The sequence below is a fragment of the Marmota flaviventris genome, chromosome 14, assembly GCF_047511675.1.
Source record: "Marmota flaviventris isolate mMarFla1 chromosome 14, mMarFla1.hap1, whole genome shotgun sequence".
Classification (NCBI taxonomy): Eukaryota; Metazoa; Chordata; class Mammalia; order Rodentia; family Sciuridae; genus Marmota; species Marmota flaviventris.
The window spans coordinates 33565620-33584365 of record NC_092511.1 but is presented as its reverse complement, the minus strand read 5'-3'; the positions used below and the strand labels follow the sequence as shown (position 1 = coordinate 33584365).

Below are 18746 nucleotides of genomic sequence, written 5' to 3'. Positions count from 1 at the left end.
GTGTTTTCTATTTTTGAAGTACTTTCACATATATTTCATCCTTTAGCAGTCATATAAATTAAGTTTTATAGTTATTATTCTAAGAGTAGAAAACTACTTAAGAGATACTGTCATTTGGCCTAGGTCAAAAAACTATTATACAGAAGAGCCAGGACCAAACAATAAACACAGCAACTGTCCATTTACTGTCATTTCAACTATACATCACATCCTCTATTTAAAAAAGAAAAAAGAAGTTTCGATATATAATATAGTAAGAATTGTCTTTGTAAATAAAATCTCATTTTTCCTTAAAGGATCTCAACCCTTTGCCTAATCTATTCTGTACTGGTATGGAGGGAGAAAGTTAAGACCTAACTAAAGAGAATAAAGCCATGAAAATTCAACCTCATTTGGGGCTGGGGTTGTGGCTCAGCGGTAGAGTGCTCACCTAGCACACGTGAGGCACTGGGTTCGATCCTCAGCACCACATAAAAATGAAATAAAGGTATTATGTCCACCTACAACTTAAAAAAAAAACTCAACCTCATTTATGATTTCAGATAAATGATCCAAAGAAGATAACATATATTTTTTTCTTATTAGGACTAAAGAGAGTAAAAATCCACAGAAATCAAGTAAAATCTCTAACAAAAATTTGTCTACACTTAAGCTGAGAAAATAAAGATAACTATGATACATAGAAATGAGCTGCAAAAAGCATGCACAGAAAAGACATGCTTTCATTTAGAACAGCATGCTTCAATTAAATTTGCAGGCAATCTAAGGAGAATGTAAAACTTATACATAAAACTTACCTACTTTGCAATTAAATTAAATACGTATTTACAGAATGTCTGCTTACCTTGTTTGGTTAGAACAAGCCAACAACAGCAAGTAGCCAGAAATTACAATCAATATAAAAGAAAAACTTAAGAGGAAATGGTTTGCTAGACTCATTATATTTTCAGTCTTAGCATCAAGAAATGAGTGATTATTTGCAACGAAATTGGCAAGACAGAAAATTGAGTTAAAATTTATCAATCTTTTAAATGGCTTTTCTAAGTGTAACTTTTTTTAAGGGAGAAAACATTTTATACTTCTTTGTCTCATAAAAATAAGAGGGATTTTAAAAAAGTAGCCGGATTCTCTAGTTCAAATTAGCATGATATTTCCTTTTTTAAGAGGGAAATCATATGAAAAGCCAAATAAGAGATCCAGGAAGAAATTAACTTAGAAGGCGACCAACTGCGTAGCTTATTCTTACCTTGGCTGTTTTTTTCACGGGTTGACATTTTTGCTGGTTGAAACAAAAATGACATATCTTACAATAAAAATTGAGCATTTTTAAATGACTACAATAATGTAACATGTCTCTGATTACTATGAATAAAGTAGACCAAATGAAAGTAAGACAACATTCTTATCATTTAGCAAAAATTAAGCTGATGTAGAAAAGCAAAAAATAAATTTACAGGATTTTTAATTTACCTTGATTGATGATGACATCTTTATGCCTAAAAAAGGAATTCAAAGAACACATTTATTTTATAAGTTTATACAGCTGACCATTAGAATCATCTGAAGAAATTGTACAACTCTGGGCCTAGCCCACAACCCAGATAAAGACCCAGAAGTGAAATTTAAGCATCAATATGCCTCACTGGTTTCAACTAATAACTGATCTCAACTACTAATATACATTGTTTTGTAAAACAATGAATGTCTCACAGATAGCTAAACACTGACAGAATAAAAAGAATTTAAGAAAAATATTCAAATCATATAGGAGATTTACTATTTGGGACATTAAGAAGGAAATAGCTTTTCTGAGAAGACTTAAAAAAATACACTGAAGAAAAAACTGATAAATTATAATACAAATTTTTAAAAATTTCAAATGACAAATATAAATGTATATGCAAACAAGAGTCACAGAATTATTAATATTTAGATGTAATGAAGAAAGAATACTTACTTGTCTGTATTTTTAATAACTTTTGATATCAGTTTTGATGTTGAAGCTGTTCTCAATAATTTATTACGACTATCATCTGAATTTTCCCATGAATTATGTGACTTTTCAGCTGTTGGTGTTCGTTTGATGCTAGAAGAAATATTAACTTCTTAGCCAAAAATTCTGAGTAGCAATGACATGTAACTGACAGTTTAAGTAGAACACAAAAGCAGTTATTAACATTTCATTAAAGCAATCCAGAAAAGAGAAGGAAGGATTAGTTGAAAGGCTCTGCCTAGATGAGTAAAGGAGTTAAACAAGGCAATTACCAAGTCTGTTTTGTAAATTTCAGTATTATTAAGAATATTCACTAGAAGAAATTCACTGATAGAAATAAATCTATACATTTTGCTGATAACAGAAAAAAATTGCTTAAATTTGAGTTATAATATAGTTACAAAAATTCTGTACATTTTCACAGTCACTGAATTGTAAGGCTGTAACTTTCATTTTTATGGAATTATGTCCTCAAGTAATTAAATTACATATGGTTCTAAAGACAGTTTCTAAATAAATTGTGAGACTAAAAGTGAAATTCTTGTTTATATCTTTAAAGACAATTTCACCTATGATCAGAAATAAACAAGATTCAATCAAAAAGTGGTATTATCAATGCTCATTTTCTATATTAACTGAATACTTTTTATTTGTAAATGACTTTTTGGCTGCATTGCTAACTATCCTAAAACTCATCCAGGCTTCAATACTTCTTGCAGTAGTATTTCCAAAGAGCAATTTAGAAGGGCAAGCACATTTCCAGGAGACCTCAAGAAGCTGAAAAAAAGACCGGGACAAAGAAGATATCAAATCATATGAGAACCTTAAAGAGATTCATTATATAAAGCCACCTTTAACCACAAACAATCCAAAGTTACATAACATTACTAAGTTATATCCAAGGAAAACTCCACAGACCAGGCAGAAAAATAACAAACCATTTAGACAGCCTAAGAATCTGCAAGAGGCACATAAAAAAAGCAAATGGTAATCGTGCATCAATCAAGTGAAGGGTACTTTGGTTTCCCAAATTTCCATTACAGATTTGAGACAAAATATTAAACTGGTCAAATAAAAATTATTATAAATCCTTTAGGAATAGTTATTTATTTTATTAAAATCCTATCCAGTTCCGGGAATGGTTTAATAGTTTCTACGATTTCTAAGCAGAAGTATGATGGTAAAATATAAACCTAATGATAAAACTTGAATCTGCACTTCTAAAACAGGCCAATTTAATTGGTCTCAGTTTTTTTATTACAAGGTAGATGTAGCAGTAAACTCCCAGCATGCAGGTTTAAATACCCAATTTAGGCTCACACATTGTTAGAATGTTGTCCCTTCTCCCCCTCTCATAATTTTAAAATACTAATTTTATGGACACAGAGAAGCCCTCAAGCAAGCCTTTAGCATAGAAAAGACCAGGTGAAATGAATTTGTTTCCCTATTCAAGCAAGAACTTATCCTCCCAAGACCCAAAACTAAACCTGAGAGGCAGCCACAATGAAGAGCCATTTATTGAGAAGGGCCCTTGCAAGTTGAAGGTTGTAATGATGCCAAAATGTGGTGCGGATAATTACATATGGCCATTCTATCCATGGCTATAAATTTATACATGACTATATTAAATTTAAAAGTATTCTATGTTATAAAAACATTGTTTTGGGTTTAAAATAGATTATTCATGCCTTCTTTTGCCAAATTGTTCATTAAAAATTTATTTCTTTTCCAGTTTTAACTAAGAAATTTTAACCTTAAATTTTTATTCCCCAATTTTCTAAAATACATATGATATCAAAAAATAAAGAAAAAAAGCCAGTGGGCTTTTCTCCTGAAATCCATGGATAGCTAAGTTTTTCCCAAGTCACAGAATTTAGGTATCTTTACAACCATTCCCTAGCTCTGTACTTGGGGACGGTTGAAACCTTTTGGTGGGAGTAGAATTCTTGCTTTCTGGAGTTTGTCTGTGTATTTGGAGAGGCTGTGAAGAGGACTGGGGAGAAGGTGATGCTCGAATTTGTGGACTTTGATCATTAGAATGAGATTCCTCTTTTTTTTCTCTCTGTCCTTGTGGTTTTTCTTTCTTTTTTTCTGTACCACTGTAAAATAAAGTATAACATGGAACAACACATATTTAAACAAATTAAAAAAAATCAAATGATAGAAAAGTGATTATTATATAATTCAAAACCCTAAATCATACACAACTAATACAACTTTTACTGCTTTCATTCAATATGGAAAACTATTTCTTTGAAAACTCTGGAAATTATTAAAAAGCTTCAGTAAAAATTTTATAAAAATTCTAAGGCAATATATCCTGTAAAGACTGCCCTTCTGGTCAGAAAGGACAGAAATTACCTCAAATGGATGTTGCCATCTAGGAAGCTGGGGGTGGAGGGCAATGAAAACCTATCCAAATGAGAGGATTAGTGACATTTTCCATTACCTGTGAAAACAAACTGATGTCTCAGGCACATTAAAAGCTCATGTTTATTCCCTAATTTCTTTGAATACTCCTGCTTCTGTCTATGGAGTTTTGTTTTATTTAGTTTTAGTGTTGGGGATTGAATCCATGACCTTGCACATGCTGCGCAAGTGCTCTATGGCAGAGATCCATTTTCAGACCCCTTCAATTCAGTTTTAATCTTAGCAAGAGTTCATTTTTTCCTCAAACCTGCTGATGTCAGTAGTTGTTATTTTAATTATGCAAGTTAATTAAATACAAAGAAAATCAACAAAACACACATAGAAAAGAGAATGACAAGTTCTATGAAAACTAACTTGAATGTTCTAGAAAGACTAAAAGTGAGTTACTAAAAAAACTGTTAAGCTGGAGTGAGAATTTTAAATATCACAGAAATAGAGATGGATTCTAACATATTGTTTTGCCAGATTTTTAAAATTTATTACTCTGCCTTTGTAAGTAAAACTAAGTGGCTGGGGTTGTGGCTCAGCAGTAGAGTGCTCACCTAGTGCGTGCGAGGCCCTGAGTTCGATCCTCAACACCATAAACAAACAAACAAACAAATAAACAAACAAATAAATAAATGTGTTGTGTCCGACTAAAACTAAAAAATAAATATAAAAAAATAAATAAATGAAACTAAAAATTATGAAAAGTTATTTTTGGTCATTATTTTATTTCACAATCAACAAGAAATTTAATCAGAGATGCATCCTTAGATGGGGTGGGAGGCCTGACCTTTTATTTAAATAAAAAAATAAGAAATGAATAATATGAATGTTAAAATATTTAAGGTATTTACATATAAATTCTTATAATTCCACACTTTGATTCTTTATTCATGAGTCACCTTCCATTCACAACCATACCAGATAGGAGTACTTATATCACACTCTTGGCAACATTACAAAACAGATGGAATCAAAACTCATATTTCATTATTGAAAAGGCAGAAAACTACCAACTACTTATAGGTCTAAAACAAAGGCTATTTTGTAATTTTACTATAAAGTACATAATCTATAAGGAAGTACATTCCAAAAATATTTTAATATACATAGTACACACAATTTAACTATCACATTATAGTAGTTTAAAATGTTATTTTTACAGTGACATTTCTTAATCTGATTCAGTTTTGATACCTTTTGGCTCCACAATGGCTACTATCTATTTCATGTTCAAATTTTTAAAAACCATATACTAAAAAATAAAAATTTACCTCAAAAACATCGGATTACCTTTCAAATTTAGAAGTTACTTTGTTCTTGGTTTTCTAACTAACCTAAATATGTGGGCCACTACTCTTCTGTGGGCCCAGTATAACAAAAAGAGATTTTCTTTCTGGGTGTTTTGGTACTAGGGATTATTTAAAAGCAAAATATAAAGTCCCTGTGATATAAAGTAACAAAATCAGCTGGTCTTAGGTTATCAAATTGTTCCTGTGCATAATACTGATCACTATATAGCTATAGTACAACAGGTACCTATGAAATGGGCTGAAAGCAAACTGTTATTAGCTACAATATGAATATTTATTTAAAAATTTCTACTACAAATTCTACTATGAATTTTTTCCTAAAATGGACAGGTAACAAATTTTAGCATCCTTTAAAGAGCAAAGTCTAGATGCTGTCATGATGACTTCAACAATTAAATTCTAGGAGGAAGTTTTTAAAGGACTTACGATCTTGTTATTTCTTTATGACTCCTTTAGCTACCTGTTTGGTTAAACATCTACAATTCCACACTATGAAAAATTCAGTCACTGGTATTAGTTTATTGAGGTAAACATCTCCTATCAAAATATTGTTACATATTATTCTATTATTTAAGGTTTTTCTTCATGCATTCTATGGTCTCTCCAAACTCTATATGGAATAATTTGCTAGAAATTTTAAAAAAGGGAAAAGTCCTATAAGCAATTTTATTGCAACAAAAGATTCAACTGATTGATGAAAAGAACATACAGAATTCAAATCTATAATATACTGAAAATGTTATATTGTAGCAATTCCATAGCCTTCCTGACCAGCATCCCCCAACATGCAGACACAGACAAAAATAGGCACACAACATGTTATTATAATATTTTGAATTAAACCTTAATTTTATAGTTATGGTTAAAGAAAAAAGTTATTAACTTCCCACTAATGCAGACATATATCAAAGATTCTATTTTCCCCTTAAAATGTTTTATTAAATATATCACTTGCTAAGGAAATTTCACTTCCAGAATTTCATTAAATACAGAGATATTTATCAATAAATTCTTCCTGAAAAAAATTAAAAAGAAACCAGGAAATTAAATTGTTCTCTTTCCTTAGGAAGAAACAAAAATTTCCTTACTAAAATTTGACAGATAATGATGAATATAAATTCAATGTGCATAGATTAGATGTCTCATTCACAATTGAAAAATTCAAAGGACATGCTCACTTGAGTTACAAACAGCTCTATTTCATATTTTTTTCAAAAAAAGACTTGTATCACACATAATTTTGCATTTTTTCCCTTTTTCCTTTATAAATAGGTACCTTTTAGCAGCAGATGAGAGAGTTTCTTTTCTTGCAATTGAAACAGAACTGGTGTGACTTGTTTTTCTGTTCGTACCACTTCCATTGGTTATACAGGACATGGAAATAGCTTCTCGAAGGCTTGGTTGGCCTAAAAAAACAAAACAAAATAAAAAACTCATATCAAACTTCAAAATATTACAAAGATCAAAATTTTAAAAATTAAGTCCATTAGTGTTTAGAACCAGTGAGCAGTCAGACTGCCTCACTTGTATATAGGACATCATTATTATCACAAGATTTTTTTTTTTTTTTTTGAGAGAGAGAGAGAGAGAAATTTTTTAATATTTATTTTTTAGTTTTCGGCGGACACAACATCTTTGTTTGTATGTGGTGCTGAGGATTGAACCCGGGCCGCACGCATGCCAGGGGAGCGCGCTACCGCTTGAGCCACATCCCCAGCCCACAAGATTTAATCCTATCAAAAAAGACCGATAGAGAGATGCTGAGTTGCTAAAAATGCAGTCTATTCCTCTTTCCTTTTGTGAGGCAATGCTGCTCATTTTCTTAGCAAAATGGTTTGCTTTCTAGGCATAGCAGCTTTAAAGCACATGATTCAAGGTTAGGTCTCAAATAAATCTCATATCATCAATCTTCAGAAATATATTTTAAATCCTAAAAATCATAATGTCAAATCTTAGAATGCTATTTCACATAAAAAGTCTAAATATATAAAGTAGTTTCTTTTCTTATAGAGAAGAATGAGTGAACCAAATGTATGGTGGGTAGATTGGTGTGATCAGGAGCAGTTTTATCACAAGATATGAAGTCATGTAGATTGATAATCAAAAGTATTACAATTTAGAAATAGAGAATACTTTTGATTTCTGAAGTCAGTTTTATCACATGCATTCATGTAAAATCTAACTTTTTGATTTGACCAATCTCATATTTGCTTTTCTTCACAAAAGCACACACACAAAATAAAACTTTTATATATAGGAACTAAAATACTTAACATTCTACAGTGCTCAATACATGGCAGTGTAACACTGCTGTTTTGACAATAAGCCACTGGGTTTTACTTGTATCATAATTATCATAATTACATCCTTAATATAGGCTCCTAGATCCTACCTCAAATTGAACGAATCAGTACAGGGAAAGGGGAAGACCTACGGCATTTACTTTTTGAAACTTCTCATGAGAAATCTCACACATAATAACCCTCAAACCCCAAATGCTAATAACACTGGTCATTAGATTTAATTTTAGCATGCTAAATAAGTGACTTCGGGTATCAATGGCTCCTCTCCTCTGCCATGGTAAAACACTAATAACATAAAAATTCCACTTTTACCATTTAATAAGGTATAATTTATTTAGTATATTCACAATGTTGTTCAACCATCACTACTATCAACTTCCAGAACATTTTCATCATTCCAAATAGAAACCCTGTACCCACTAAACATTTACCCATCATTCCTTTCTTTCTCCTTCAAGCCCCTGTCAGCTATTAACCCTTTCTGTTTCCACAGATCTGTCTAATTCTGGATAATTTCTATACATGGAATCATACAATATTTTGTGTTCACACATGTATCAGCATATATAAATACTGTACTCTTTTTATAACTCAATAATATCTCATTGTGGGGGCTGGGGATTTGGCTCAGTTGGTAGAGTGCTTGCCTCACAGGCTCTGAGTTCAATACCCAGCACCACCAAAATCATCATCATCATCATCATCATCTCATTGTATGGATATACCACATTTTGTTTATCCATTCCTCTGCTGATGATAATCTGGATCTTCTACCTTTTGACTATTGTTAATATTGCCACCATGAACACTGTGTACAAGATGTCATCTGAACTTTTTTTTTTCCCCCAATTCTTTTGAATATATGCCTAGGAGTGAAATTATTGGGTCATATGATTGTTCTATGTTTATTTTATTTTATTTTTGGTATTGGGGACTGAACCCCAGGGGTGTTTTACCTGTAAACAACACAAGTCCTTTTTATTTTTTGAGACAGTGTCTCACTAGGTTGCAATGGCTAACCTTGAACCTGTGATCTTCCTGCCTCAGTCACTCAAGCTGCTGAGATTTCAGACATATGCTACCACAATCAACAAATTACTTTATATTTAACTTAGTCACACAGTTGCTGTATCATTTTAAAATACTACCAGCAATGTATGAGGGTTCCAATTTCACCAAACCTTGCAGACATTTGCTATTTTCAATGTTTTAAAAAAACATACCACTTGAGGGAGTATCAAGTGTTATCTCATAACTTTTGGTTTTATGGATTCTATTGTTTGTCTATGCTCTACTTCATTTATTTTTGTTATAATTTTATTATTTCCACACACTTCTGTGATCTTGGGTTTTAGTTTTTTCTTCTTAGTTCCTTAAGATGTGATGTTGGTTTATTGATTTGAGATTTCTTCTTCTCTTCCTTTTTTTTTTTTTTAAATGCTGGGGATTAAACCCAAGGTCTTATACCTACTGAACTATACTCCCCGGCTTTCTTTTTTCTTTTTTTTTTTTGTAGGCATTTACTGTGATAAATTTTCCTCCTAGCACTACTTTGGCTATATCAACACTTTTTGAAATATGATTTTTCTTTTTATTACAGAAAAACCCATTAACCACTATAGAAATGTAGACATATGTACAAATGTATACATATATGCAAACTCACAGATATTACATATAGCTTGTAATTCACTTCCATTTCTCTTTCAATACCTCAAGTTTCATCTCAAAAGAGATTCATACTCTCATTAGGATAGGATAATAAACAAAACAACAAAAACACAGAAAAAAGTAAGTATTGGCAAGGATTTGGAGAAACTGGAAACCTATGCACTACTAGTAAGAATATAAAATGATACAGCCACTGTAGGACACAGGATGGTGGTTTTTCAAACAATTAAATATACAATAATCATATGGCCTGGCAATTCCACTTTGGGTGTATATCCAAGAGATTTGAAATCAGGGACTCAAGCAGATTTGTAGAGGAAATCTTATAGGACAAGTAAGAAATGGCCAGTTAAAATGTGGCTGATACAAGGATCCTATTGTAGCATGTGTAAAGGAAGAGAAAGAATGTAAGAGCAAAGCCGGTATGTATGTATGTATGTATGTGTGTGTGGCACTGGGTGGGCAGAGGTGGATGGAGAAGACCAAAACAAACAAACACACCAAAAAACCCCTTGATTATCATAACAGCATCATTCATAACAACTAAAAGGTACGAACAAATGTCCAAGGATGGATGAGTACATAATAAAATGTGCTATGTACATAACAATGGAATATTTTTAATCTTAAAAAGGAATAAAACTGTGCCAGGAATGGTGGTGCATTCTTGTAATCACAGGGAATTGGGGAAGCTAAGGCAGAAGGATAGCAAGTTTGAGGCCAGTCTCATCAAATTTAGCAAGACTCGTCTCAAAATAAAAAATAAAAAGGGATGGGGATATGGTCAGTTGTAAAGTGCCCCTAAGTTCAATCCCCAGTAAAAAAAAAAAAAAAAAAAAAAAAAGGAAAAAGAAAATTCTTAGTAAGACATCAGAAATCTTTTGCAATAGGCCCTACCTACCTAGGCTCACTTCTTGACACCCCTAATCTAACACCCTGTGCCTGTTTATTCTAAGCTCCTAAATGAAATACTTTAATTCTTCTACACTTTCATACTTGGATGGGCCTTCTTTCAAGCATATGCTTAGTCACCCCTACTTGCCTAAACTAACACATATTCATTATCCACCCACTCATTAAATATTTACTCAGGACTTACTGTGATCCTAGCCTTGCCTTTATAAAAGTGTCTGTACAAAGCAGCCACTGACATCACACAGTTCAAAATCTTCCAAGAGAAGCACATGAAAATGTGGTAAATACAGTAACAAAGTGATATATCAATGGGATATTGTGGAAGTACAAAGAAAGCACATATAATTTTGAAAGGATGATTAAGGACACAGAGCTCAAGCAAGGTTTCCTAGGGGAAATACAGAATGAAGTCTTAAAGGACAAGTAAGAAACAGCTAGTTGAAAGGTAGCTGATAAGATAGCAGGATCCTATTCTAGTATATGTAAAGAAAGAAAAAAATGTAAGAGCAAAGTGCAAAGCAGTGTGTGTGTATATATATGGGGCATTGGGTGGGCAGAGGTGGGTGGAGAAGACCAAAACAAACAAACAAAAAACTCTTTGATATGGCTAAACTATACAACAAGAGAGGTGTCTGAATAGGGAAGGCATGCCGGATTAGATCATAGAGACTTTGTATATAGATCCACTAAAGGGTTTTAAGTTGAAAAAAGACTTAGTTGGATTTGTGTTCCAGTGGGTATGTGAAGAGATTTCAGGGTAGTGGTCCAAAAATAAGGTTATGAGGACCTGAAATAAGAGCTGGTTAGCATGAATGAAAAGGAATAACAATTTTAAGAAATATGTAGAACTCAAAAGATGAGTTCAGTTTTTGGACATGAATTTTGAAGGACACAAGAGGACCAATCTAGTAAACAGATAATTCTTAAGCACAGCTATCTAGATCACAGGTATTGAGTAAATGGTACCAGTAAATAGCTATTAAGATCATGAAGATAAATGAGTGGCAATGTCACCTTTAACAAAGAACCTTCAATACCAGTTTGAGTTATGCATCTATCTAGGTGCTCCTATAGCATTCTTAATTTACCTTTATTAATATTAAATAATACAATTTTATAATTATTGACTTGTCTTCTTACTTTACCCGAATTTCTTTGGGGATAAAAATTTTTTTTTTTTTTTTTTTAGATCTCCAGTACCTAAAGCAGTGACTAGTATTCTGAAAAGATGAAAGGAAGATAAAACTTTCCATCAATTAAGTGGTACAGAGTAGTATTAATTACCAAGCACTTATTATTTGTTAGGTATTGTCCTAACTATTTTATAATTGTAATCTCCTTTAATATTCTTTATCACAAGATTAAAAAGGATTTATTATTATCACAGTTTTACTGATGAAGAAACTGAAGTTCAGAGAATTTAGCATGCTCAAGGTTATACTGTAGTAGCCAAAGAAATGAAAATTTAAGTCTAGGTACAATAACCAGGAAGAAGAGAGAATTCAGCCATCTGAGTTGTGGCAGAAAAACAAATAGGAATTTGTTCTGGTTTGGATCTAAAATGTTCCTTTAAGTTAAAGGCTTAGTCCCCAAGTCAGCAGTATTTTTGAGATGGAGCTTTTGGAAGATGACTGGATCATGAAGACTGTAATCTCATCCAATCTAATCAATTGATGAATTCATAATTTAATGAACTACTAGGAGAAATCTACAAGGTATGGCCTAGTTGGAGGAAGCAGGTCTTTGGCAGATGGAGGACATGTCCTTGAAGTCATTCTCATTCTCTCTCTCTCTCTCTCTCTCTCTCTCTCTCTCTCTCTCTTTCCTTTCCCTCCCCTCCCCATTTTTTTTCCTTGAATGCAAGACTCAAGCAAATGGGCTCTCTGACACTTTAGCCTGACAGTTCCTAAATATTAACTGATGAATTTCACAGTACTATAGACTCACAAAGCAAAGATTTACATATTATAAATCTCAAAATCTAAAATCCTTGTTACCCCCATACATAATATCTTTGTTCTTGCAAATTTTCCCATCTCTCCCTCTAAAGCAGTAATTTTCTTTTGTCACAATTTCCTACTTCTCTAATTTTCTTCTTCCTTCATTCAACTAGCTATTTATTGAGTCATTTAAAGGCTGGCTATGGTAGTAAGCAACTGTCCTTGTCTTTAAATAGTTTACAATCTAGTAGAAACAACATAAATAAATGCCAATAGAGATATACAAATAAAGTTTTAAAACAATTCTGAGACAAAAAATAGACAATTTATAGGAAATAATTAAAGAGGTCTCAAAGTTAGATGAAATTTTGATCAAAAGAAAGATAAAGATGATCCATGGAGAAAGAATTATAATGCTCAAAATCTTTTATATCAGATTCCTGATCACATGCTCAATGGCTTCAACTACATACCTCTTCTCGTTCACACTCTTCATTCTCAACCTCTTTGCCACCTTTATCTTATTTCATTCTTTGAGAAGACTAAAGACTAACATATACTCCATCAAATTTTATCTTCTCCATTTGGAACTATATACCCTTCTCATTTCCTCTTTTTTCACGTGAAGATGTTAGTCCTTTCAACTCCTTACTACGATTTTTTTTAAGTATATTTTGACTGAAAATGACAATGCAGGCATTTGACTCTCAGAGCAATGAAACCCTGTAAATGGTAATTACTACCTGGTCTGAGGCAATCTATACACAAAAGGCAACCTAGAAGTCTCTGAGGTAATCAGGACTCATTCCCTCATGCCCTATCAAAATTATCAGTTATTTTACCTGAATGGTTCCAGCAAGGAGATTTATACCTTCCCAATCTGAAAATTTTAATTTACTTAACAACCTTCACAGCAAAACCTAACAATCTCTACCTTCTCCCAAATGTTATTTGGGATAGGGGCCAAATAATACAGAACTGTCTTCACATTATCTCACCAGAAACTATATAATTGGGAACATTGCTTTTGGAGAATTGACCCCTATATTTTAAAACTAAGTTCTTTTATTTCTCCAGTGGCAATTACAATGCTTCTTATCTTTGATTTACCAACAGTTTCCGGATTTAAATTACTAGTTACTACCTTTAGATAGGTAAATATGACTCTTTTACCTCTGCAAAATTATGTACTAACAGCTTATCTTCACATAATGCCACTAGGTTGTAGTCTCAAATTACATTCATTTGTTCACCCCCAAAAGGTCCTAATGGGTTTCCCAGGCACCAGCTGTTGTATAATTTGTCTTCCTGGCAGTTAGAACTGCTAAAATGTTCCCTGGGCCTTCCTTTATGTTCCAAAGTACAGGTACATATTTTTTTTCTTTTGGCAAAAATTCAACTGCAACTGGTGCATATATTATGAACACATGCTGTCAAAAGGAAAGAATTCTCTGACAGAGAAGGTATATGAGAAATTTAAATGATAAACCACCTTAAAAGGTACTGGGAAAAATTTATATCTCAGTTAAGTGTCTGGCACAATATACTTTAGAAAAATATGAGGCTTAGTTTTTAATAGTTTTGGCACATGGAAAAAGATAAACTAAAAGAGAACTAAATATAATGAAGTGACTAGTTAGGTGTGTTTCTGATTTGGGCATTTACTGAATGGCAATATTACTATGATGTGATATAGAATATCATGAAGCCATTAAAACACAGACATCATTAACATTTAGTTTGATCCATACTTGAAGCCAAGTCATATTATCACCATTTAACAAAATTATTTAACAGTTGTCGTCAGCAGTGGGAAAGCTGACCTATCTTTCTAATCACAGCATCATAAAAGGGTTCCACTCGATCTACCTGTAGGGGTTTGTTTAGTCTGACTGCCAATATATATATATATATAATAATAGAAAATGTATACTTTATGATTATGATAATGATGATCACTGCTCTGTCGATGATTTATGTGAAAGTGAATAGTCAGCTAAGCGCAGTGGCACACACCTTTAATCCTAGCAACTCCTCAGGAGGCTGAAGCAGAAGGATTTCAAGTTTGAGGCCAGCCTCATGCTGTCTCAAAGAAAAAAATGAAAAAAAAAAAAAAAAAAAAAAAACTGGGAATGTAGCTCAGTGGTAAAGCACCCAGGGTTTAATCCCCAGTATCATCTTCCCCCTACCCCCCCCTCAAAAAAAAGAAAGTGAATACAGTCAGCCTTCCATACCTATGGGAGACTGGTTCCAGAAGCATGCCCATCCCCAAATCTACAAATGCTCAAGTCTCTTATATAAAATGGTGTGATATATGCATATAACCTATGCATATCCTTCCATATACTTTAACTGGGGGTGGTTGTAGTGGGGTACTAGGGATTGAACTCAGAGGCACTAGACCACTGAGCCACATCCCCAGTCCTATTTTGAATTTTATTTAGAGACAGAGTCTTGCTGAGTTACTTAGCACCTCACTCTTGCTCAGGATGGCTTTGAACTTGAAATCCTCCTGCCTCAGCCTCCCCAGAATGCCTGGGATTACAGGCATGCAACACTGCACCCAGTTCTTCCACATACTTTAAATCATCTCTACATTACTTAAAATACTCAATACAACATAAATGCTAGATAATAGGTGTCACACTGTATGGAATAATGACAACAAAAAAAGTCTATATGTGTTTAGCCAGGCATGGTTTTGTTCACCTGTGAAAAATTTTGATCTGTGTTTAACTGAATCCATAGATGTAGAACCCACAGAGAGAATTTTTAAGTATCTTCAGTCTTTTCTAACTTCACAAGGGATTAAAAAAAAAAAAAATCACATGAAATAAAATGGTTATGACTTTACTTTTGAAAGGGAAAAATATAAATCTTTACAAAGCATTTTAAATAAGTATTTTATAAAATTTTTCATTTATTTGAAAATACTTTGCTTGAAAGGTTTATACCAAATATTGTACCCTTAACATGTTAATCCTGTTTAATGTTAAAACAGTTGACCTATTTTTATGCTATACACAAATGGCAATAGTGAACAGTCACTTAATATTTTTTCCAAGTACTTCTATAGTATACCACATATAAACTCTAAGACAAAGAGCTGCCAATAATAAAATTTTAAATGGGGTATTTCTCTCAGTTTTTTTTTTTTTTTTTTAAGAGAGAGTGAGAGAGAGGGAGAGAGAGAAAGAATTTTAATACTTATTTTTTAGTATTTGGCGGACACAACATCTTTGTTTGTATGTGGTGCTGAGGATAAAACCCGGGCCGCACGCATGCCAGGCGAGCGCGTTACCGCTTGAGCCACATCCCCAGCCCCATTCTCTCAATGTTTTAATATCAATATTAGAAAACATATTAGGCAAATTTTCCACTAAAGGGAATGAATGATACTAGTGGACCCCATTTTATGTGAAATAAAATATATCACATTAGCATGTTTATAAGAATAGTAATCAAAGTAAAACATGAAGTAGAATTTTAGAATCAAATGAAAGAAATTCAACATATCTTTAATTAATAAGAATTAGGTTGATATTACATGAAAATTAAAAGTTCCAATGCTGCAGCTACAGGTGGTTCTGTGGCTCCTCCAGAAGTGAATAATTCACTACTGATAAGTCGTTACAAAGGAATTATGATTAAAGACAACTAGAAAAGGACTAGAAACAACAACTTGCAAAAAAGTTCCTAGGGAAAAGGAATTATAGGGCTGCGGTTGTAGCTCAGTGGTAGAGCGCTTGTCTCACATGTGTGAGACTTTGGGTTCAACCCCCAGCACCATGTAAAAATAAAAATGAAAATATTGTGTCCATCTACAACTAAAAACAATATTAGAAAAAAAAAGGAACTATAGCTATTTAACTGTATTCACATTTTTATGACACTGAGAATTAGGTCTAAGTAACTGAGGTATCATACAAAATGTTGTGTAGCTGTTAAATTTTTAAAAAGCAGTCTTTACATTTCCCTTAAATTTTTCAGAATTTTCGTTACTGAAGTACTTTAGTAAACAAAAAAATGAGTTAAAAATTCTTTAAATTTTCCTCAATTACAATGTACTGTTATTTCAGCATAACCAAAACATTTTAAGTGTTTTTAAAGACTAACAAAACTATTTTAAAACACTTTTTAAAAAAAAGTTGTATAAAAATTCTCAACATCACAAATTATCAGGAAAATGCAAATCAAAATCAGCAAAATAAACAAAACAGCAATGAGGTAACATCTCACCCATTTAGCATGGCTATTATATTAAAAAATAATAATATTAATAAATGCTGGCAAGGAGGCAAAAAAAGGGAAACTCTCAAAAACTGCAGGTGAAAATGCAGACATTAAGGAAAACAATATGGTGGGGTTCCTTAACAAAACTGCCGTACGATCCAGCAATCCCACCTACAAGTATATGTCCAAAGGAAATAAAATCCATATGTTGAAAAAACATCTACACTCACATGTTTACTGTAGTATCATTCACAACAGCTAAGATATGGAATAAACTTAGGGGTATATTGATAGATGAATGGTTAAAGAAAATGCAGTATGTGTCTGTGTATATACATACATGTACGTGTGTTTACACACACACACACACACAGGAATATTATTCAGGCATAAAACAAATGAAATACTTTCTTTTATAGCAACATGGATGGAACTGGGGAACATTATTTTAAAGTGAGATAAGCTAGACACAGAAAGATACTGCACATTCTTACATATATGTGGAAACTAAAATAATTGATCTCAAAGAAGAACAGGGTAGAATTTGGTTACCAGAACCTGGGAAGAATTTGGGGAGGGAGGAATAGTGTTAATGGTGCAGCTAGGTTGGCAGAATGATTTAATGCACCGGAGGATAACTTTGGTGAACAACAATTAATTGAATGTTTCAAAATAGCTACTAGACTCACAAATTAAAAGTAGCCTCCAATTTAATATTCTCTTCTAGCTACTATGATCAATCAAGTTTAAGAGTAGCTATATTTACTGCTCTAAATTCCACAATTCTCAATTGCAGCTTCCCAAAATACCAGAATTTGATTTTCAACCTTATTACTCCAATAAAATTTTACCTTGAAGATGTTTCTAATACTCTTACTATGAATGCCAAATCAAATGGTCACTTCTAAGACTTTATTTGACCCCTCTATAGCAGCTGGCAACATGAAACACTCTTGTTATGCTAAAATGTTGGAGCTTCTAAATGGAACTATGCTGGACTTTCATTTCATTTTATATCTTCTTTCTATTAGGCCAACTGTCATCCATGAGCTGAACAGGCCCAAATTCTTTTGGCTAGCCAAGACTAACATGTGCACCAGAACTGGAATTTAGTTATCAATATGTACATATTCATACACCATATTCATATACCGCAAACTCAATATTCAAAAACTGAATTCATAATCTTTCTTCCTCCTGATATCTGGTTAACTGTATCATCTTTTATCTAGCTGGAATTTAGAATGAGACTTTTCTCTAGGTTTATAATTTATACTGGCTTATTGCAGTAGGTAAGCCAATTCAAATCCTTCCTTTCCCATTGTTAAAATAAGGGCAATCATGCCACTCCCCATCTAGTCTACCTGGAAATCAGTAAAAGATGTGAATTATGTTTAAATGCTTGATCAATCTGAAAGAATTCAAAATTCTTTCTTGATGCTTAAAAAAAAAAAAAGTTACATGTGGTCAACCTCAGAGCAACAGGATGCTAGGAACTGTTTCTTTCAACCTTGAAGCTCATAGTATCTAGAAGTTAAAAATTCCATTGTATTGGGGTTGGTAATAAGTATCATAGCTTAAATTAAATTAATAATAAAATTATCAATGGACAGATGACCAAGAGAGATTAGAATAAAGCTATTTAAACTATAATCATTTAAAATCATGTTTCTGTAATAACAGGATTTTTTTAATATATATGAACATATGACATCTACTTGTTATGTTTAAGATAGAATGGGAGACATAAAAAGAAGATTTAGTTCTTGCCCTCAATAAATTGTTATCTAGTTGGAAGATACTAACTTCACGGTAACAGTATGCCATAAAAGCATATAAGTGCCATCAGTACTATTATACAAACATTTCCAAATTAAGAAGCATAAGATGCTAAGAGCAAGGCCCTGCTTCAAAATAAAAAATAAAAAGGGCTTGGTATGTGGCTCAGCGGTCAAGTGCCCCT

The 18746-nt window shown here is 32.6% G+C and overlaps 1 protein-coding gene across 4 annotated transcripts in view; it reads right to left on the bottom strand.

Annotated features, from left to right (window-relative positions):
* Positions 1–18746, bottom strand: part of Eml4 (EMAP like 4) — a 140444-nt gene that overhangs the window by 56291 nt on the left and 65407 nt on the right. The window contains exons 3-7 of one of the 4 annotated variants that reach the window (XM_027934319.2): positions 6998–7127; positions 3919–4092; positions 1958–2086; positions 1471–1496; positions 1247–1279 (exon numbers count right to left, since the gene is read on the bottom strand). In XM_027934319.2, coding sequence (XP_027790120.2) covers positions 1247–1279; positions 1471–1496; positions 1958–2086; positions 3919–4092; positions 6998–7127 — 492 coding nt within the window. The remainder of the gene's footprint in view (positions 1–1246; positions 1280–1470; positions 1497–1957; positions 2087–3918; positions 4093–6997; positions 7128–18746) is intronic. The other 3 variants (XM_027934318.2, XM_071601524.1, XM_071601525.1) reach the window with 3 other exon arrangements.